The sequence below is a fragment of the Aphis gossypii genome, chromosome 1 (assembly GCF_020184175.1).
Source record: "Aphis gossypii isolate Hap1 chromosome 1, ASM2018417v2, whole genome shotgun sequence".
Taxonomy (NCBI): domain Eukaryota; kingdom Metazoa; phylum Arthropoda; class Insecta; order Hemiptera; family Aphididae; genus Aphis; species Aphis gossypii.
The window spans coordinates 85,268,163-85,290,626 of NC_065530.1; the positions used below are offsets into that span (position 1 = coordinate 85,268,163).

Sequence of the window (22,464 nt, forward strand, 5' to 3'; positions counted from 1 at the left end):
CAATAGGTATTATGTTACTCGTAGGTGGTGTCATAAGCTAGGTCATATATGATCCACCACACTATGTCCAATTTAATAATAGGTACACATCTTTAACAGAGTAAAACTAATCAATTGTTTAACTTTTATTAATAATTATAGTTTGATTATTTGTTTTAAATAAGTTATTTTAAGGTTCTGTTTATTTCAGTTACCTAATTTGCATTAAACAATCTTAAAAATGTATTTGTTTTTTTTTTCGATAGCTCATTTATAACCGTTAAAGATATGTCATACCACTCATTATTAATATAATTACCTTTACCTATCTACCTATCTATAATTAATGATAATATTAATGATATTATGCAATTTAAATTGCAGTGCAATACATTACATTTTGCACAATATGTATTATAAATTACATAGTTACATAAATGTTTGTTATATATTGGATGGAAATTTTTCACATAAAAATATAATTTTTCTAAAAAAATAACTATTTTCATGTAGTAACTGCAATTTATTTTAAAATCTAATAAAAAATACCAATACTGCTATGATAAAAACAAATATTTCTTGTACCATAGGTAATAATTTTTTTTATTAAATCTTTATCGGAATAAATAATTGAAACTTAGCAGAGGTCGAAACTTATCCATGTATTTTATTGTTAGATACAACTACACAAGCTACAAATTACTATACTAAATACTTATCAATACTGAGGAATTATAAATATAATATTTACTTACGCTATGTAGTATATATAAATATAATTGAGGAATACCAGTGCAGTAAAAAAGAAAATCAACACCGGGCAATAAATCACTTCACTGATAATAGAAAAATTTTATAACTTGTTAGTGAACTTTGTAGACTTCAAGTAATTTTATTATGATAGTATTGACAAAAAACTTTGCTTATTTAACCACATTAAGGAAATTTTGATACCCAGAAAACTAGTTAAAATTATTAAAATATGTAACCTAAACTTCTCGAATAAACACCACCGTCACCACTTAACGTAAAGTTTGGTTCTAATAGTACAATAATTAATAGATCACACCCACCAAATGTTATATTTTATATTTCAGCTCCATTAGATTGTTTATTGTAACTGTGCCTTGATTCGATAATCAAACGACGTAACAAGTGTTACAGAAAAAATGACAGTTTTATAACCGCAGAATAAGCCTCATTATTAATAATCAAAAAACCAATTAAACACTATCTATTAATGACTAGACATTTAATGAACAAATTATAACTTAATATAGGCACCTATAATCCCTTGAATAATTGAATGATTTTAATACCTAGGTATCAATATTAAGAGTAAAAAGTAGGTAACCACTGCTGTAAAATAGGTGTCAAGTATACCTCGTCATTGAGTAGATAGTAGATTACTATATTATATATAATAGAGATGTTAATATTTAATTCAATGATAAATCATTACTTACAAAAAAGGAGTATGGGTGAGGATGGTTTATCAGTCTATATTACTAAGTATATTTTATTATGTATTTATATTGCTACTATGCAGTGATTTTTTTTTCTATAATAGTAAATAAAAATAAAGAAAAGTTAAAAAAAAGTTACATACCTACTATTGAAAGTGGGAAAATTGTCATTTAATGCAGCATTAAGGGGAGCAATCAATACTTGTTTTATATCTAATTTTTTTAAATATTTTAGTTATTGAGGAAAAAACTAAGAAAAAGATCATTAATTTAAGTCTCTACACTATCATTTACAAAGAATTTTAAATATTAGGAATATATTAAATAACATTTTTAATAAGATTTTCTAAAATATTTTTGACTGTGGAGTTTTTTTTTAAATTTCTGATAGTTGTATGAAAGTCATCCTTATATTGTAATGATTTTTTTTATTTTTCAAGATTTTATTTTATTACTAATTGAGTAATATTAAGTTTATACTATAAAATAATATCAAAATATGGAAAAAATAGCTTTTATGCATATAATTTTTTTTTTTAATTATTATTATTTTTTTTATATTTTCCAATGTACAATTACACATAGTATAACAATTATATAGCACAGTTACAAATTTAACTAAAACAACGGTTGTAAACTAACTGTGACACTATAGTACAGACTACAGAGCATATAATCAAAGAACCTTGGCATGATTTCTGAACTGCCACTGCATAGTTATAACACAGTAAATAAAAGAACCTATGCATACTATGCATTGCATAGTATATTATTCAACTTGGGAATTAAAAAACAAAACAAAAATTAGTTTTTTAAAAATAAAATTACAACAAATGGATGTGGGCCCAAAAATAAATATAAATTTGACATTTTTACGTTTTTATACATGTACATATTTTATTGGTCATCGCATTAGATCATACACTTAAAATTTTAAATATGAAAACTTACTCCTCCATCAAGTATTGTACATAATGTGATTTTTTCAAAAAAACAATATTATATGGCGGTTGACATGAAATCCGGAGATATTCCATATTATTATTGTTCTAAAAGATATTGCGACGTTCCTTTGAAGTAAATTGTGCATTTGTAAAACGATGGAAGTTTATTTGCTCTGTGAAAAATACGAAAAAATAGTTTTTTTTAAAAAAATGATAACAAGTGGCTGTGGGGTCTATTGACTGCCCCTGGTCACACAGTGCGTTTTGTCTTATAAATAATTTTGTTCTATTAAATATTTTGCACATTAAAAGTTGTTTAATTATATAAATTGTATGCTCTGTGCTACAGTTTGTCAATGATTCATCTATCATCAAACAATTTTTAATTATATTATTATTTTTTATGCGATCAGCTACTTAATTTCATTTTTTTTTCTATGCAAATAATTTTAGATTCTGAATGGAGTGAGGAATGTATTGATTTTACAATGATCTCTTTTTTCCGAGTACACCATAATTTGTCGAAATAATGCTTCAATTTAAAACTTTAGGGGTGGTTTCCGATGGCAAATTGAATATCCTTGGAGGGTTCTACAAGTCAAAAGTAAGAAGTTTCTAGCAGTTTTCAAAAAAATCGGGAAAACCCACAAAAAAATTACTGAAAAACAGAAATTTTTACACAAAACAAGTCTTTAACAAAATCGATTTTATTAAATAGTTAGGTATTACTCAAAAATAAATCACTGTAAATAGGTACATGAAATTTATTTTCACCAAATTTTTATATTATAGTTATCTACACGCACGGTTAAATTTTCAAAATATTCTGACTTTTTTGAGATATTTATAGACAACTGAATTTTTCGATTTTTCTAAGTATTTATTTTTAGAATATTAATAAAAAAACTCGAAAAATTAATACAAGCTTAAAATAATGCTTAAATTTAAAGAAAAGTCATAAAAAATGGATCCTCGTCTAGGGTCGTGTGTTTCTAATCGTTTTGATGCGGAAGTCGTATTTTACGAGATAATGTTATATACCATAGGTTCTCAACCTGGGGGGCGCTCCCCCTCAAACTATTATAAGAGTTTACGCCCCCCTCACTACTATAAGATTGATGTATGCATAATATTTATATGTGAATATATACAAATATATGGATATATAATATAATATACGTTATCACCTATATTTAATGTAGAATTAAGAACTTTCAAAAATATTTAGGTATACCTACTAATATTTTTTAAATTAATTTTGAAGAACTCAGGAATTAATTTATTCTATTGTTGACTTCAAATAATTAAAAAATAAAACAAAAAAAAAGACCTTGAAATAATTTAAATCTGACTCAATTTATTTCAGACACGCTTAGGTGATCTGCAATAAAAATATCAAATGAATGATGATAACTGAATGGTTTGAATAAATAATGGATTTATTGGATCATTATAGTTACTTTTGCTATAACGTCAAAATAATAAATATTATACTGACATAGTTATTGGCATAAACTATATAGTTATTCAAATGCAACTATTTGTGACATACGGTGTTTGGATCCCTCCTTTCTATAAAATATAGGTACTTACAGTGTACCTACTCATTGAAAGTGACAACTAGTTGATGACTTTATGCAGGTAGCAGGTATAGAAACAAAAACTGAAAATTAAACATCTGACGACTTATTCGAAACTCGCTAGCCAGGATTTTCAATAAGGGATATATTTTTATTACTCCAGCCTCCGGGATTTGAGATTTTAAGAGTTTAATTTATACATTTAATATACCTATAATACCTATTATAGTATTATGTTAGGTATATATAATTCCCAATATTCATGCTACCAAGGACTCTTTTTTCCTAAAAATATTAAACCCATGTAATGTTAGATCTCAAAACCTTAAGGGCACTTAAAATTGTGATAAAACACAGTGTATTTTTTTATTTTATATTTATATAAGTACCAAATTTAATATGCAGAGCAGTAGCTCGGCTTGGTGAGATTGGTGTAGTCCAAGGGCGTCTCAGCAAAACCCAAAATAAAATTTACCAGTGTTATTTATTATTAACATAATTATAATAAACATTTTATTTAGAATATGCTCAAAGTAGCTATACCATATTATATAAATATAAATCATAAAAATTCGACAAATTCAGGTTATTCAAGATAGATTTCCATTCAATAATAGTAATAATACACAAAATAGGTAGGTACATTATATTATTTAATGCCTATGCCCTATACAACTATACAACTATTACCTACTAAATAATTACGATATAAAGTACATGACATTATCATAATATTACACCGATGTATTAAAAATAATTTTAAAAATGTATTAACATTATTATTATTATTATTAAATATAAGATATACGTTAAAATTCAAAATTAAACTCCTGTCAATACCTATATTCATATTTATTGATATATTTATGAAAAGAAATTCTACGGTGATTTGTTTTTTTATATTGTCATTATACCAACTTTGAAACTTAAATAAATTTACTTGTATTAATAACATGTAAATTGTAATACCTATAGATTTTAATAAAATAATTCACGTATATAAAAGAGAGTTAAAAAAAATATTGAACCATTTATAACTCAAGAAAAATGTTTTATAATGTAAAAGCATTAGTTTGTTGACATATTTAATAAACAATAATTAAAAAACTAATTTGAATTAATACTCAAACATACAATATATAATATATGTACCTACCTATCTTTTTTGTAAAAAAGTTGTTTGGAGGAGGCGCTAAAAATGTACAATGATGGAAATATTATGTTAAATAGTCATTTATGGATCTCGCTACATTTCGGCAAATAGGTATGTATAATCTATACTGACTGTTTGACTATAATACTTATCCTAATTTCTAATAGGTACCTACTTACTTAATAGTTTTGTAGTTCTTGCACCTAACCTTTGTAGGTTAGTTAGTTTCTTTATGTATATATATATTATCAGTTTAGTTGTGTTAGAGTAATAACAATAAATCAACTTTTATGAAGTCCAATATTAAATAATTCAGTTCTACATTGGTATTAAAACTTGTTTCTAGAAGTAATTTTAAATTAATTATTGCGCCACTGACTTATCGTAGACAAATATTATTGGCACACGGATAGATAGGCTTATCTTGTTGATAACGCAGAATACAACAATATTGTTGATAAGCTTTAATAAGGACATTTAAATTTTAAGAACATTGTTTTTGAAATTGTATAACATTTCTATTTGGCAGTTGTTACTTATTCAACGGTTTCAATTATCAAAATGAATTATTAAAATGTGTTTTTATGATATTATTAATAATTTTAAAAATGTTTTGAATTCAAGTATATTGTTGTCGTTATGAATTCAGATTTACCGCCATTTTGTCAACCGGGACCATCCACATCTAAAGATGAAAACCATCCACGAACAAACACTGATGAAAAACTGCAGTTCCCTCCTTACCACTTTCAACTGGATCCAGGACAACCGTCCACATCTACTGCACAACTTACATATCCAGTACCGCTATCACCCTGGCCAAACAGTCAAAGTTTTCCTTCAATTCCTTCGTACATGCCATTAGCGGTAAATCCTACACAGCCATTTTACCCATCAACTTCTAGTCTAAGACTGCCACACGCTGAACAAGTACCACCAAATTGTTTAGATTGGACTATTAATCCTATTAAACCTCCACCGCAACAGTTTAAAACTACGTCGGAACCATTGTTTGCACTTGGATATAATTCGACCATATCAGAAAATTGGATGGAAGGAGATAAAGGTCTTCAATACAGTATTAAAAATTTCACATTTTGTACTAAAAGAATAAATAGTTCGAAAGCAACTACTAGCTCAAATCCAGTAAATGAATATGACTCTTTGCTTGTCTCCATACCCCAGGTATTTAAATATTTGAATTTTGACTAACCTATTATTTTATCTAAACAATTCAATTAATTTCAATAGTTTAACAAAAAGTATTATCTAACATAAATTATATTTATATTGAAGGCTCTAGAAGGAGATTATCATTATTATGTATGGCCTGCATCACCTGTACTTGCATGGATTATATGGGAACATAGACTTGAATTGCCTGGAAAAAAAATATTAGAAGTTGGTTCTGGAACTTCTTTACCTGGTATAGTAGCTGCTAAATGTGGGGCTATTGTTACATTAACTGATGATCCTACTATACCTGGAACTATTAAACATGTTCAGAAATGTTGCTACATGAATGGCTTATATCCCGAACAAGTAAATGATTTTTTATATTATTTGTATTAATTATTTTTTTTATAATATTGATTATTTATACATAGATAAGAGTACTTGGATTACAGTGGGGCTACTTTTTCCGTGAAACTTTAAATATTGGACCATTTGATTTGATTATTGGATCAGATTGTTTTTACGAACCAAATCTGTTTGAAGATCTAATTGCAACTATATCATTTTTATTAGAACGTAATCCATTGGCCAAGTTTATGACAACTTATCATGAAAGAGATCCAGAGTATGGAATTGATGAACTTGCTGCAAAATGGAAACTTAATTGTACACACAAACCACTTGAAGATTTAGGTCAAAACAATGAGCTAGATATTTACGAACTTATGAAAGGAAATGATATACATTTAATAGAAATTACCAAAAAAGTATTAAAAAAAAATGAAACCTGATAACTTATGTTATCCATAGTGATTTATTTTATTCCGTCCAGAATTCAAAATATTTAATTTGAAGAAATCAAAAAAACATTATCTTTTTATATTAACTAATTATAATTTTTAAATAACTGTTTTTTTTTTTTTTTTTTTTTTTTAATTCAGAAGATGTTACCTATTTTGATGAGTATTTTATTTTCCTGAAATATTTTGTACTGATATTGTTAATATTAATTTTAATTTTATAAACAAATTTATATCTGTATATGTTTAACTCTTTTGATAATTCTCATTTTTTGTCAAGTAAAGCCGCCACTTAGGTATAATTAAATCTTCACATATTTCTCCTCCTCCAATCAACAAAGTTATGCCGAATGGTGAAATAATTTATTCTACTCCATCATGATTGTATAATCATAATACAATGCATTTTTTTGCATAATAGAATTAATAATTCATCGAATTACTTTAATATTAGGTAAAATAATAAAAAACCAAATTATAGTAAATATATAAACTAAAGTTTAATTAAAGACAAAAATAACTGAACTCTATTAAGTATTGCATATTAAGTTATGAAGATATCAGTATTCATTAAAATTAGTATGAGCAGTTAATTTGGCATGTTCTTGTGCTTGTGTTTGGCCAATCATAATACAACCACAATCAAGGCACTTAAGTGTAAATCGATTTACATCTGTATACTGTCTACTAGACTTTGCTTCATTAGCTAACATCTGAGCAGCATCTAACATGCGATCATCATTTGTTGGGAATAATGTTTGAATCTCTTCAGGCTGCAATCACAAACAAATACAATTAAATAAGATTTAATATTGTAGGATATTTATAAAAAAAATGACTTACATTAGCTGGAGATTCCAAATACAATGGATCATAATGTATACCATCATAAATAAGGAATACTCGATGAGGATAGTCTTTATCTTCACCAAATTTACTAATAGAACCGCTTTGTGTATCAATTACGGCGATTTCCATGCCATAGAAGTTTGACAGTATAGACACCTCAATAGCACCCCCCCATGAATTGGGATTCCGTATCCATTCACAATAGTCTTCGTTTGGTTTACCAAGTACAGCTTCACTAAATTCTATTTGATTATCTTTTACTGCATTGGCTATTATTTCACGCATGTAGTTACCACTAGTCAAATCAATTTTACCTAGAAAACATAACCAAAAATACTTGGCATTAGTTATGTTTAATATATTATCATCATTACACTAAACTTAAATACATCTACAACTTAAAAACTTTTTTTTCTCTATTGATAAAATAAAACAAAATTTTACTAATAAATTAATCAAATATGAAAATGACTAACTATAATAAAATTACTGTTTAAATGTTAAGTACAAAAAATATTCATTCTGTTTTTATCTATTACCAGCAACAAACATAATTAAAAATTAAGAGTTAAAATTATTTTCATTACCTATCAAGTCATCTAGATAAATACATTATAAACAAATATTATTTAACAGGAAAATACATAATAATGATGACAACTGATAAATATAAAGCAATTAAATAAGTAGGTGCCTATTATTTGGTATACAATGAAACATCCTTTAACAGACACCCCTAAATAATGGACAACATTTTGAGAACAGCTATACATGTACTCATTTTATTTCCCCTCTTAATAATGGACACCGTCAAATAGAGGACAACATTTTGATGACCAAGAGTGTCCGGTATTCAGAGGTTTCATTGTATTATAACAAATAATATAAAACTACAAAATATTCACAATACAATACAAATATTAAATAAATATTACCTCCTAACACAAATCCTAAGCTGGTGAACAAACAAGAATTATCGGCTGGTACAACTTTACGCAAAATTAACGGCACTTCATTGCCAACCTCTTGTTCTGTGACATGCTTTAGAGTATTACTCTCTGTTTTTACTTTGAGTTGTTGCACACTCGTACTAGTTGAATCTACTTCAGCTATGATTGTATCACCTGATTTAAGACCAGCATCTTCAATAGTACCTTCTAATTTTTGTATGGTCTTGGGTGGAAAGCCAAACAATAGTTTAATGCTATCCACTGGTATTTCACTCAGTATAGACACTTGCTCTTTTAAAATAGATATTGAACAATTCAAAGGAATTGTCATTGGAAACGTTCCCGAACGGCATTTCAGCCGTAAAACTACGTCCGACATTGGTCAACTACGTTTGTTGTAAGACATAATTAATAAAAATGTCTAAAAAATATTCTAAAACACTTAAAAATGTAATACTTTTAATCTTTATATATAATACGAGTTATGATAAAAATAAAAAATATTAGAAGTATAACAACTATCAAGAAAAATAGAGGGCCAGTAGAGAGGGAAATTAAAAAATAAAAACCTGGTTTCTATGATATGTGTTTAAACAAAAAGAAAGTAGGTAGGTAGGTAGGTATATAGTTCGAAAACGTTTGGCAAATATGATATACGTACAGTACTACAGTGTGACCAAAATAAATATATTTTCAAAATGTTATCAAAACTGTTGACTGTAAAATTAAAAAATAGCTCAAATAAAAAAGCTAAATTATAAATAACAAAATATTTTAAATTTCATTCAATCATTGTTAGACTCGGAAAAATTGTCATATAAATCATAATATACATAAATAGAGTACGGATTTTAATGCAAGTATTGCAATTGTGTATTTTTTCCTTTTCATATTTTTGTCAGTCATCTTTAAAAATTATAAAAGGTAGTTTTAACTTATGGTAATTTTTTATTTTTGCATATTTCTACATATTTTATGGTTATTGCATATTGAAATAAAAATTTTTTAAAAATTAGATTATTATGCATAAATAGATAGATACCTACATTAAATTGTGAAGTAGAAAAATCAAAAATACATTTTGTTGGCACTAAATAAGTTAGAATATAATATAATATAATAATATATACTATTGTACTATGATATTGTATATTTAATAATATATAACATAACTTATAAATATATAATTATAGTCTATTTCATTTACGAGGTGGGGAAGAATGGTTTGTTTTTCATATTATTGTGATTAAATACATGCATGCTGTAATTCGTTATGTTCACATTACTAAATTACTTGTTTTACATTTTGATATCGACAGACTAACACTTGCACAGAATAATTTATGCCACTGCAGAGTGCTGTTACATAAATAATTATAACTTATAAGTAAATAAGTTTGTAACAATTTACAGTATAAAGTAAATGAATAAATTATTTTAATCCTAATAATTCTATAATACAAATTTTGAATTGTTTTTTTTTCAATAATCATGTATGCATAATATATCATCAACAATTAAATTCTGATAATTAAATTTTTACTGAATATATTTTGTATTATAAATTATTATTAAATCGTATAAGTTATTTTGTTATTAGTTATATTTTGTCAGGTAATAAATGACCTGTATCGACATACTTTATAAACAAAAAAACTTTGGAGTCAATTTTCTTATATCATAATATTATATTGTCAGTGTAAAATCTAGTGTCCTATCTACAATGTATGTTAAAAGTTAAATACTTAAATGTCTTACTTATAGACAGGGATGAAGTATGAATAAAATGAAATAATAAAAATAATTTTAAGACAGTATTTGTCATTTACAAACACACTCAGTTTAAAAATATAATATTTTCTAAGTCGTAACTCGTAAGAATGTGAATTTCATATTATGTCATTAGGTAACCATTATCATAGGCAGAACACAGAACTATACCCCGACACCCTGTTAGCCAAGAGACTGGATCTGTGCAATAGATAAAGACCCGTTGTTTCTTCCTACTACAGCACATGATAGCTATAGCTCATCTAGTAATCACCTGTTTTGGAGAGAAGATTTTTGATAGAAAGCCCAGTGAAACAAACCTGTCCAGACTCTCGGCAAGAGAGTATAGACATTTTCATTAGAACAAGTCAGATAAGATAAGGGTAAGACGGATAAATATTTGAAAGGGAATGCCTTGATACCAGAATCTTCATTTAAATATTTATTTGTACATCAATCTTTTTTCATTTATAACTACATTCTATAATTATTGATTATCACCATGTAATATAATTTAAAGTAAACAACTTTAAATAACTAGTGACAATAATTAAATGGTTTTTAAATTTATTTATTTAGCTTAAAAGTAATTATATTAAGATTATATCTCAACACTCTCTTTCTCTCTCTCTCTCTCATAAAATTGTATCCAACTTAGTCTCACACACTAGTTCTAGAGATCCCAGAGACAGTTTGAAAGAAATTGATGTTGTAATATATAAATATATTCATTAATTATTATGGCTATCTAGGGGTCATATTATATTATAATGGTGATCTTGTGTTGTAAATACTTTTAAGAAATAAAATCAATTATACCTAAATAAAAGTGTATATTTTTATTGGATTACACGTTGACTATGTAATACTAATAGTACATACCTAAAATGCTTTTAATTATGTAATTGGATTTTGCAACAATATAATTTAGTTACGATTAAATATGTTTTCAGTGTTTCAGTAGTTGGAATATCCTAAGTTTCAATAATCAATAAACATCAATTCATATAAATAATTTTATTTTGCATGTATTGATGATTGATTATCTTTATTTTATAATAAACTTTTTAAGTTCTATCTAACCAGCTTAAGTTTCAGATTTTTAAATAGAAGAAGAACTATATGCAGCAATAGTAATAATATACGTATATAGTACTTTTAACCCTACCAAATTACCAAATTTAATATACATCACTCTAAAATTAATAAATTTTCCTATAATTTTTTTATTTCAATTTATTTATTAAAAAAGGGATTGGTGAATAGCCATTAGCTGTTACAAAAAAAGTTTTTTTACAAACATTAAGAGTACTATTTTATGACATCTACACAAGTTACTTAAAGACACTTGTGACAACAAAAATATTCGGTTTCAAAAAATATTAATTATGAATAAAAGTTTTAAGTTTTAGTTTTTAAATAATATTATTTAAGTGTATTTACAAATTATAATATTCAAAATGTATATTTTATGAGTTATTATTCATCTAGTTTTAAACTGCCATGTCCATTAGGTAAGTGTTGTTCAGGTGTGTGGTTTTGCGTAAAATAAGCATTTAAACCTTTTTCAATACGATCCATTATGGCTCTCAAATCATTACGTATATCTAAAATAAATATGGAATTCATTATATTTCAGTATAACAAAACTAAGAAAAAGTAGATACATTATTTATTTTAACAGAAACATTTAGTACTTACAAATAATACGAACACGTAATAATCTTATTTCATATACATCAACGTCATTCCTAGGAAAGAGTTGGGGATCCACTAAAGGTTCTTCCATACTGACTCTATGCTAAATTCAAAATATAATAAATATTTTATTATTTTATTGCTTAAAATAAATTAGTTACATCTGTCCTTTTGTCTTTCAACAAACATTATTTGAAACATACTTGAAATTTTTATTTTCAACTTAAATACATATCATTTAGTACTTTAAAGCCTAAATAAATCATTTTTAGTAAAACTTAATAAAATAATATGAAAAAAAAATGTGAAATAAAACTCAATGCTACGACAAAATATGTGATTACTATATTATAATAAGATATATAAGTAAATAACAAAGTGATATGTGACACAACTTTTTTTAACAAAAATGTTACAGATCATAAAATCATTGTTATGTAAAACAGATGTTGTGTTGTATAAATAATTGAACAATTAAATAGTTCAATAACAATTGTTAGGCCAATCATGTTTAAGATACCATTAATATTGGCTATAACATACATTTAACATTTTAATAATTTACTTATAGTTCATTAAAAGTTTGATAATTATACATGGAATTCAGCATTTATATTATTTTAAATATTTTAAAAATTAAATACCTATGTATGTTTAACTATGGACTTAAATTTATGAATATAATAAATTAATTTAGTTTAAACTAGTAATTAAGAAAAACTCAATTTCGTTTTACCGATTCCAAAAGTTCAAGAAGAGATTTCAATTGTTGTTCAAGTTTTTCCTTTTCATTCATCATGTCAAGAATTTCTCTTCTAGTTACAATTTTGTTTTCAATTAAAGAAGGCATGATTAAACAATTATTATTAAATAGGTATTACTAAATATTAAAAAAAATGTTTATTAGTTGACTATTATATAAAAAAAATTATCATAGAAATACTATTTAGAAAAAATGATTTCTATTTCATACAGTGCTTAATCAATAAATTAATTTTTATTCGAAAGTAAAATAAAAAATACAACTTAAATTTCGTCAAATAAGTAATAACAATTACCACGGACAAGTATACTATCAATTTTAAATCAGAAATTTAGGCATTAAGCACTCCTCCCTCATACTATTTAATACATTAATAATAATAATAATAATAATAATATAATCAATGCTGTAGTGTGTGATAAACTATCACGAAATTAAAGATAAATAAATATGAGCATGGGGAATCAGTTTGAACCATTTGAGGTTATGCCACTTTAATTCTTTAGACTACTTTGTACACAATGTGACAACAGTACAGCACGTTTTTTGTTCAATTTTCTAATATTTTCTGTTAACTTTTTTTATTTCACACTAAAATGCCTATGCAAAAGAAAAAGGTTTGTACAATTATTTTAATGACGTCAAAGTGCATTTATTTTATGTATATTTTGTACAGTTTCAATCCGGCGAGGGAGCCAGATATGTCACAAGGCGAGCAGCTTTAAATAAACTCCAGCTATCGTTGAAAGATTTTCGTACACTATGTATAATCAAAGGGATCTATCCGAGAGAGCCAGCTCACCGTCGGAGAGCTCAAAGAGGAAAAAGTGGTATACATATTCTGTATCTCAAAAAAGATATACTGTTTCTGTTACACGAACCCATGATATGGAAATTACGAGATCTTCAAGTAACTTTGGTTTACAATACATATTTTTACCTTTTTTTATAATAATTTTCGTTTGTAGGTACATCTAAATCGATTACGCCGTGCCAAGGGGATGCATCAAAAAGATATGATAAAACGATATGCAAATACTATTCCACGTGTAGCCATTGATCATGTAGTGAAAGAACGATACCCAACATTTATTGATGCATTACGTGATATGGACGATGCTTTAACACTTTGCTGTTTGTTTGCCACTTTTCCAAAGTTAAAAAGCATTCCTCCAAATTTAATTGCATTATGCCGTCGCTTAACTGTTGAGTTTATGCATGTGTGCATTGCTGCGCGTGCTTTACGTAAGGTATTCATATCTATCAAAGGAATTTATTTTCAAGTTGAATTAAAAGGTCAAGCTATTACTTGGGTTATTCCTCATAATTATCCACATGAAGTAAGATTTTTTTATATTTTTTCAATTATAATTTACGTAATTATACCTACCTAACAATAAACTTTCTTTTAGCCACAAAAAAAGCAAGAGGTTGATTTCTATACTATGGCAACTTTTGCTGATTTTTACTCAACTGCATTGGGTTTTGTAAACTTCCGTCTTTACAACAATTTAAATTTACACTATCCTCCACGACTTGGGTCATATAATGGTGATTATTTGAATTTGTTTGTATGTTAAATATTATTAAAATATAATTTTGTTTAGCTGAAAGACTCGAAGAAGAAATTTTAGAAGAAAATGAAACTAGTGATCGTGTAGCTGCATTAAATTTACCGTTATTAAAAACCGCAGAAGATGTTGAAGACCCTGCTGATGCAGAGTTAGATTTAGATACTTTTGCAATGGTATAATATGGATAAAATTGTACCTATTGTTGAATGTAAAAAAATAACCTTTAATTTGCTTATAGGATGGTGATGAATCAAAAGCTGAAGAAGCACGTAAAGAATATGAAAAAGTAAGGAAATTAAAGAAACTGTTTGAAGGACTTAAAGTATTCTTAAACAGAGAAGTTCCCAGAGAGCCTTTGGTATTTGCGCTCAGATGTTTTGGAGCTCAAGTGTCTTGGGATGAAACCACATTCCCTGAAGGTGCTACTTTTCCAGAAACTGATGAAACTATTACTCATCAAATAGTGGACAGACCTGATATTGAAAAACAATATATTTCAAGGTAATTTGAATTATTTATGTTAATGTAATTGTCAATCTTAGTTCAAAGTTAAATTTCAAAAAAATTAACCAATTCCACAACCCTGTTCTAAATAAGCTAAATATTACATAATATATACTTTTTTTTATTATAAGATTAATTATCTGTTAATATTATTACTGGATAAACTCAGTTTTTCTCATACCTATAATACTGTAATAACTAATGAGCAATATCAGCATCATTGTTTTATTGTAATTAATTTTTAATAGCAATGAATATCCAATTACATAATTCTAACATAAATATTTCCTTGATTATTCTACAGATATTATGTTCAGCCACAATGGGTGTTTGATTGCGTAAATGCACGTGAACTTATTCCAGTTGATAAATATTTTCTTGGTACACCGTTACCTCCTCATTTGTCACCATTTACTGTTGAATATCGTACACAACGTTACGTTCCACCAGAAGAGAAAGCCTTAACTGACCCATCTGTAATAGTAAATAAAGGTAATATATTTTTCTTGGTGATAAAAAACAAATACTAATTAATTTTTAATTTTCTATAGATCAAGAATTATTGGATGAAATTTCTGATAATGATATTGAAGATATTGAAGATGATAAAAAAGAATCTGAGGATGAAACCATGGATGCCGATGATGAGGATCTAGATGAATATGATGGTGAAATGACTGAAGAACAATTAGCTGAAATTAAAGTAAATGATTGCGCTATAATTTTTCACTTTCATAATTTTATTAATTTTTTTCTTTCAATTATTTAGCGTAAAAAAATGAAGGTAGAGTCAGGTACACCAGAAGTAATTAATAAAGGAAAACTTAGACGTGAAATGCATCAAATGAAACTCCTCAAAGAAAAAATGATTCAAAAGAAATATAGAAACTTATATAAGAGTATGAAATCTGGTAGAATGAAGAGAGAAAAAGAAATTAAGTTACTTAAATATAAAAGACGTATTCACGAGAGAACTAGTGTTGAAAATAAACGTGCAGAGATTAGAGCAAGAAGAGCACAAGCTGCTACATTGATGTAAATTGTATAATTTAAAATTTATAAAAAATAAATCTTTTAACAGTTGAAAGATTAGTATGTATGTTTTTTATTTCATGCAAATTTGTAATTATAACCATTTTTTTAGAAAAACCTGTCGAGTTATAAATAACAATAACAATAATTTATTATAATTGTAAATTGATAAAACATTATCTAAGCTTTGAACTTCAAAGCCTAAAATAATTAAAAATGTAAATTATGAAATATTAATTTAATAGTGAATTAAATGTTTATATTATATAATTATCAAGTTATGTATGCATAACTATGAACCTTATAATTTAAATTTTAAAGTCATATTGACCATCCATTTTTAGACTTAGAGCTGAGCAATGAATTTATTGGTTTTCAAATGTGCTGTTTTTTTTTCATCAATTATGTTTAAATTGCATTTATCTTCAACTTTGTGGGTAATTTCTTGTAGCAAATTTGATCTAGTTGGTATTTTTAAAAATCAATGATTTTTTTGGACTATTCAAATAAATAAATAAAAATATAAAAATATATATATATAATTATAATAATATATATATATTTATTTATATTTATAAATAAATGATGAAATAATTATGTGTTAAAAATCACACCAATTTAATTCAACAAGTTGGTATTCACTTTCGTTGTATAAGTTATTAAGAATCGGTAATATACAATACATATAATTATATATTTATGTATATATGATTTGTTTTTATTAAAAATTAGTGCAATCTATCATATTACTAATTGAAAAATAAACAGCTACTACCAACACATAAAATATCAGAATAAGGCCAATTGTCTTGACTCTGGGGTGAGTTAAAAAATTCAGCGTCGTTTGGCATGATCGAGTTGACTATTACCATTTGGTAACAGTTGTTGACTGGGTTAACCCAACAACCCTATATAAATAGGACGGTTATTTTAACTTCACTGATAACAATAGAGTTAACTCTAATCTGATTAATTATATTCAAATGCACCCCAGAATCATTTTATATTGTAAACAAACATAATTGATATCAAAATAATAATTACATCTTTGTAGTTATCTATACAACAATAAACAATATCTATTATACAGCCGCAGTGTGATTTTTTTATATTATATTTTATATATTTATATAAGAGCATATATTATTTTTTAACAAAACTTTTCAGATTATAATATAAAATACATATTTTATGGGTTTTTTTATCTGTAAAAGTATATTATTATTTATTACTTATAGGTTTTTTGGTGTGTACTAATCTATATTTTAATAATTATTTATTAAAAAAAAAAAAAAATGTAATTTATGATAAAATTAAGGTAAGTTTAATGTATTTATCTGTAAAAATACTATTTTATTTTTGATATATGAGGTTATAAATACCTAGAATTAACTAAAACAATTATAATTTATTTTTTTAATTTATTCAAAATTTAACTTCAGTTTTAAAATTTTATTCCACTGTTTGTTAAGAATAAGTATAAATATTGTGTGCTATATAGATTTGAAAAGGAAATTCAATGAAATAATGTACAAATTGACTAGCAATTACTGCTTTTTAAATACAAGATTATAATTTTCAAAAATACATTATATTTTATATTTTGTTCACATACAAACAAACAATTATTAAGAAATTGAAATAAATGTTACAAAATAATCAATAGTAAATAAAAAGCTAGCGATAACTTTAATAAATAAAAATTCAAAAAAATTATAATATCTAGTATTTATGTGGTAATGAAAATAAACTTCCTATCAACTTGGTGGTAATGGTGTATTTTCATCAGAATAATCATCTTCATCTTCTTCTTCTTCGTCATCTTCTAACTCTGGCATGGGAAATCTTAGTATTGCCGCAACACCAGTAATTTGAGATAATTCTAAATAAATGAAAATATTTTTAATGTGAAAGTAATTAAATATAAAATTAACTTACGTTCTCCGGTAACATGCATACTTGAAAATATTTTTACATCACCCCCAGCTTCTTTGACACTATCTACTAATTTAACATAACGTTTACGTTCAGCAATATTCTGACTCCTAAATAAACAAATTATATATATTATAGACAAATTTCTATAACCAATAATAGTCACATAAAATATAATGCACCGACCTAAATAAACTATCAGTGATAAGTAACGTTTCGATTCCTAAAACTTCATTAGCTTTTTCTACATGATTAATACCATAAAAAGCTCGGGTTGATTCAGATTGCAATGTTTTATAAAAGTTTTCCAACACTTTTAATTCACCTAAGGCTTTGGTATCTTCAAGTTTAGCAGCTATGGATGGATTTGATAGAACTTCTAAAAAATGTATATAACAACAGTTAAAACAAATTAAACAATTTTTTTTTAAAACATTAACAGACAAATTTTAAATTACTTAATACATTATATTAAATTATTATTGATATAAAATAAAATAAATTAAAAATGATCTATTTTATGATTTTAATAAATATTTATAACTTATTACCAATTGCCAGTATCTATAAATTTATCTTAATTTTAAATTAATAAGTGATATTAATATATTACTATATATAATATAGAAATAATAAATAAAAATGATAATAATCACAAAATGAAAAAATAAACTATTAATTAATTAATAATATCAGTATTTTACCTTTCAAAGAATGTTTGAACCCACTTGATGCATGAGCAGTTATAAATTTAGATTTATTTTCCAAAATTGTTTTATTATCGGTCTTAACAGCTTCTTGTATCACATATTCGAAAAATTGATCTCTCACAAAACCAGGACTTGCAATTATTGTGCACTTAACAATATCAAATCTGATATGACGCAACATTGCTTGCATCACCAAGTCGAAAAATCTTAAAATTCCCTACATTTTTTTTTTTTTTTTGATAATTAATCAAGTGTTCTAGAAGATATCATTATTAAAATACTTTTTCATGTTGCTTTACGTCTCCTTTTCGCTTTCGTGGTATATTTTGGTCAATTTTGGCACGTACTATTGTTCGACTACCAGAAATTAAACATACATGTGCTAAACCTTCTTGCATTATGACTGCAGCTACATCTGCTGTCTAAAATAATTTTGGCATTTTTCAATTTATATTTTAATTATAGAAATAATATTTTTATATTATAATATATCTATTATATTCATTATATTTACTAAAAGGGTGTTTACCCGTTCATTTATATATAAATAAAATAATTAATTAATAAAACCTGCGCTGGATCAGTGGCCATTTCAATTCTTCCTAAATCAATTGAATCCCATTCTTCTTTTATTAGAGTAAATTTTCTGTTTAATTCTAAATCAATGGTATGATATGCACCCATCTAAAAAATAAAATTATATTACGCATATTTAAAAAAAACAACAAAGAAATAGCATTGCTGTATAATTAGTGTTGAGTGTATCTCATAATTGAGTAGGTTACTATAATTAATATGTAAAATTTGAACTAACTGATAAATCATTCCAAACAATAACTAATAGAATCTGTTAATCTTTACTTCTCAAGATATTTTATTAGATATTGTTTTAAGTAAAATGATAGGTTGATCTAGGGATCCAAAATTTTTTTTTAAATACAGGACCATTTTAGATCATATTTATGTACTTGAAATGCATATCAATACTAATTATAGGAGAGGGTGGAGGGCATAGTCCTTCAAAACTCAAACGTAATAATTTGACTGAAGTTAATTTTTAAATAGGTTCCAGAGTTTTTATACATGAAAAAATATTGAAATATTGAATATTAGGATTTACATTAAGAATTAAGATATTACAAAATTAAATATGTGATGTTTGTTATTAAATTCAAAATAAAAACTTGGTAATTAATAACCAATAGTTATTCAATACTTGAAACAAGTATAATTTATAATCAAAATTAAAGACAAATTATTTAGGGCCGTTTTTACAATTTCTGGTTAGTGTCTGATAACGCTAACCGACAGAATTTTTTATGTGTTAACCGATAGAATTCTACCAGTTAGTCTTAACTGACACTTAACCGGACACTGTAAGAATGGTCCTTAATATAACAAATAATAGGATAACTTATTTTTCAGAGTTTTGTTGTCATTATAATCATAGAACAAGTTCTATGTTACAATCAAATGATTATCATTTATCAATAATTAATATTTTAAAACGCTAAATGATAAAAAAAATTTAACTTTTGAAATAATTTTAATATAAGGTACATACGGGTTGGGTTGTCCAAAATACGGGACAAGTGTTATTTTTGAATTTTTGTGTGAACACTGGGACGCTTCATTCAAATACGAGACAATCCTGTAAAATACAGATTGTAGGCCGTAGGGGATCCCTAAGTTGATTAATATATTGCTAAAAATAAACCATATATATTATAATATTATTAATTTTATATTTATAAGTCAATACTGAAAGTTTTTTAATTTCTCTCTAAGTAATTTTATTATTCGTATGGCGCTATGTTCAGGAGTAGGCTCTAAGACCTAGTTTGGACGCCTATTTGGCAAAATTTTTAGTGGGCACACTTAGGTTTCTGCCATGCTTGGGCTGGGGGGATGACGGCTTCTCTCTCCAGACACCATAACTGCCTGAAGAGAGGTGCCGCCTGTGACTGAAGTTCGAACCGACACCTTAGAACGTTAGGTCACTCCGTCCCCTCTCTATGTAATAACTAGATCAATTTTTTATCAGAAACTACCCTCAAAAATTAAAGCATTTTTACTGCTTCTAAAAATGATGACACAAAAGAAAAAAAACGATACACTGTATGATTAATGTATAAATTATTACAAAATCTAAAACAATCACTTACTTTAACATATTCATTTTCTTCAATATTTCTTCCTTTTAACCGTAATAGGCAAGCTTGAGTGTCAAAATCTACAGACTCAACACTAATAGTTAAAGTTGTTCGTACTCGATGGCTAGTGGATGATCCAGTAGCTGACTCATTTTGTACTTTTCTGTAAAATTATAAAAAACTTAAGCATATATTTTACATACCACTTGAAATAAATTTAAGTGAAGTGTAGGTACTATTTAAAGTAGTGAACTAAGATAGATTACCGTTTCAAAATTAAAATACATTTTAAACATCTTTTATAAAGATCAACAAAACTTTTTTTCTGGGACTTAAACCCTGCCTAAAACAAATTTAAATCATCAGCAAAGATTTAAATTCATGAAAATGGTCGATTTTGTGGATATTATTTCTAATGATATAGCCAAGTAAAAGTATCTAAAAATTTAATTTTTATAAATTTACCTATTAAACCATAAAATACAACTTATTTTGTTAATTACAAAATAAAATAGTGAAATATTTGTAATGACTTATAGTTAGCTATCAATACCTTATAGTTGATGCACGAATTTGATCACCTTTTCTTATAATATTGTATGCTTGCCACATATCTTCAGCTTCTTCAGGTATAAGTACAATGACCCTAAAGTATTTTATAAAGATATTATAAAAACTGATTTTTTATGATATTTTATATTTTTCATCATAAATGTATAAATGCAATTAATACAAACCCTTTGCCATCTTTTTCAATGTCTTTATGAACGAGCTTCATTTTGTTATTGCTTAAAGTCGTCAGTCATTCCAAAATAATCAATATAATTTGACTTACAGTGTCTGCTTACTCTGCTTACGTTAAAATTCAAAAAAGATTGATATGGATTTTTGGTTGAAGCACAATCGATTTCATCGTTGTCTTGAAACTACGAAAAGTTGCATTGGACCCACAGATAGACGTCTGTGAATGGAACTTTCAACTTAGATAACAATATTAATATATATGTAATATTATGTAAATACATCAATATAAAAAATTTGAAAATAAATTTAATATTATTGATATTTCATACATTGATAGACGTTGCATAGCGAATGAGTGAACGTGGACAACGTTCAATGATATCATATATCAATTTAGCACTATTTGCATATTTGAACATAAATGAAATGCTTTATTGCTTTGGGTAAATGATCTGAGAATGTTTTATGACGCGCGCAATATGATGATAATTGATAACAGATAAGATATGGGAGTTAAGAAACAAGTGAACGTAAAATTTACTCCAAGTGTTGTTAAAAAAAATACAATTTAAAATTTAATTGCCGTTAAAAATTGTCATTTCATCATATAATTTTAGATTATACAATGTTTTAAATACAATTTTTACAGTATTGTCTGTATTCTATACATCCTTTAAAATTTTT

At 25.9% G+C, this 22,464-nt stretch overlaps 5 protein-coding genes across 7 annotated transcripts; 2 read left to right on the forward strand and 3 right to left on the reverse strand.

The window, feature by feature from the left end:
* Nucleotides 1–5,590: 5,590 nt before the first annotated feature.
* On the forward strand, nucleotides 5,591–7,206 carry LOC114132733 (uncharacterized). Its single transcript, XM_027998279.2, has 3 exons — nucleotides 5,591–6,307; nucleotides 6,419–6,664; nucleotides 6,730–7,206. The coding sequence occupies exons 1-3, from the start codon at nucleotides 5,762–5,764 to the stop codon at nucleotides 7,087–7,089; spliced, it is 1,152 nt and encodes a 383-aa protein (XP_027854080.2). The 5' UTR covers nucleotides 5,591–5,761; the 3' UTR covers nucleotides 7,090–7,206.
* A 367-nt stretch (nucleotides 7,207–7,573) lies between these two features.
* Nucleotides 7,574–9,473, reverse strand: LOC114132533 (uncharacterized). Its single transcript, XM_027998019.2, has 3 exons — nucleotides 8,883–9,473; nucleotides 7,942–8,261; nucleotides 7,574–7,871 (listed from the first exon to the last, which is right to left on the reverse strand). The coding sequence occupies exons 1-3, from the start codon at nucleotides 9,274–9,276 to the stop codon at nucleotides 7,659–7,661; spliced, it is 927 nt and encodes a 308-aa protein (XP_027853820.1). The 5' UTR covers nucleotides 9,277–9,473; the 3' UTR covers nucleotides 7,574–7,658.
* Nucleotides 9,474–11,086: 1,613 nt separating this feature from the next.
* On the reverse strand, nucleotides 11,087–13,476 carry LOC114130660 (26S proteasome non-ATPase regulatory subunit 9). Its single transcript, XM_027995708.2, has 3 exons — nucleotides 13,102–13,476; nucleotides 12,369–12,468; nucleotides 11,087–12,274 (listed from the first exon to the last, which is right to left on the reverse strand). The coding sequence occupies exons 1-3, from the start codon at nucleotides 13,213–13,215 to the stop codon at nucleotides 12,147–12,149; spliced, it is 342 nt and encodes a 113-aa protein (XP_027851509.1). The 5' UTR covers nucleotides 13,216–13,476; the 3' UTR covers nucleotides 11,087–12,146.
* Nucleotides 13,477–13,576: 100 nt separating this feature from the next.
* LOC114131947 (pescadillo homolog) lies at nucleotides 13,577–16,301 on the forward strand. The gene is made up of 9 exons (XM_027997307.2): nucleotides 13,577–13,745; nucleotides 13,805–14,038; nucleotides 14,097–14,468; nucleotides 14,541–14,679; nucleotides 14,736–14,875; nucleotides 14,941–15,203; nucleotides 15,511–15,698; nucleotides 15,758–15,909; nucleotides 15,976–16,301. Exons 1-9 carry the CDS (start codon nucleotides 13,725–13,727, stop codon nucleotides 16,243–16,245), a joined length of 1,779 nt encoding a protein of 592 aa, XP_027853108.1. The 5' UTR covers nucleotides 13,577–13,724; the 3' UTR covers nucleotides 16,246–16,301.
* A 1,484-nt stretch (nucleotides 16,302–17,785) lies between these two features.
* LOC114132161 (protein pelota) lies at nucleotides 17,786–22,244 on the reverse strand. Of its 3 annotated transcripts, none has more exons than XM_027997555.2 (10): nucleotides 22,110–22,244; nucleotides 21,774–21,997; nucleotides 21,590–21,682; nucleotides 21,049–21,199; nucleotides 19,454–19,567; nucleotides 19,165–19,305; nucleotides 18,878–19,100; nucleotides 18,360–18,552; nucleotides 18,177–18,283; nucleotides 17,786–18,120 (listed from the first exon to the last, which is right to left on the reverse strand). In XM_027997555.2, exons 2-10 carry the CDS (start codon nucleotides 21,812–21,814, stop codon nucleotides 17,996–17,998), a joined length of 1,188 nt encoding a protein of 395 aa, XP_027853356.2. In that variant the 5' UTR covers nucleotides 21,815–21,997; nucleotides 22,110–22,244; the 3' UTR covers nucleotides 17,786–17,995. The 3 variants fall into 3 exon arrangements, with proteins under 3 accessions (XP_027853356.2, XP_050062313.1, XP_027853349.2); XM_050206356.1 differs by having other exon boundaries at nucleotides 21,774–22,016; nucleotides 22,110–22,223; XM_027997548.2 differs by having other exon boundaries at nucleotides 21,774–22,218.
* Nucleotides 22,245–22,464: the final 220 nt, after the last annotated feature.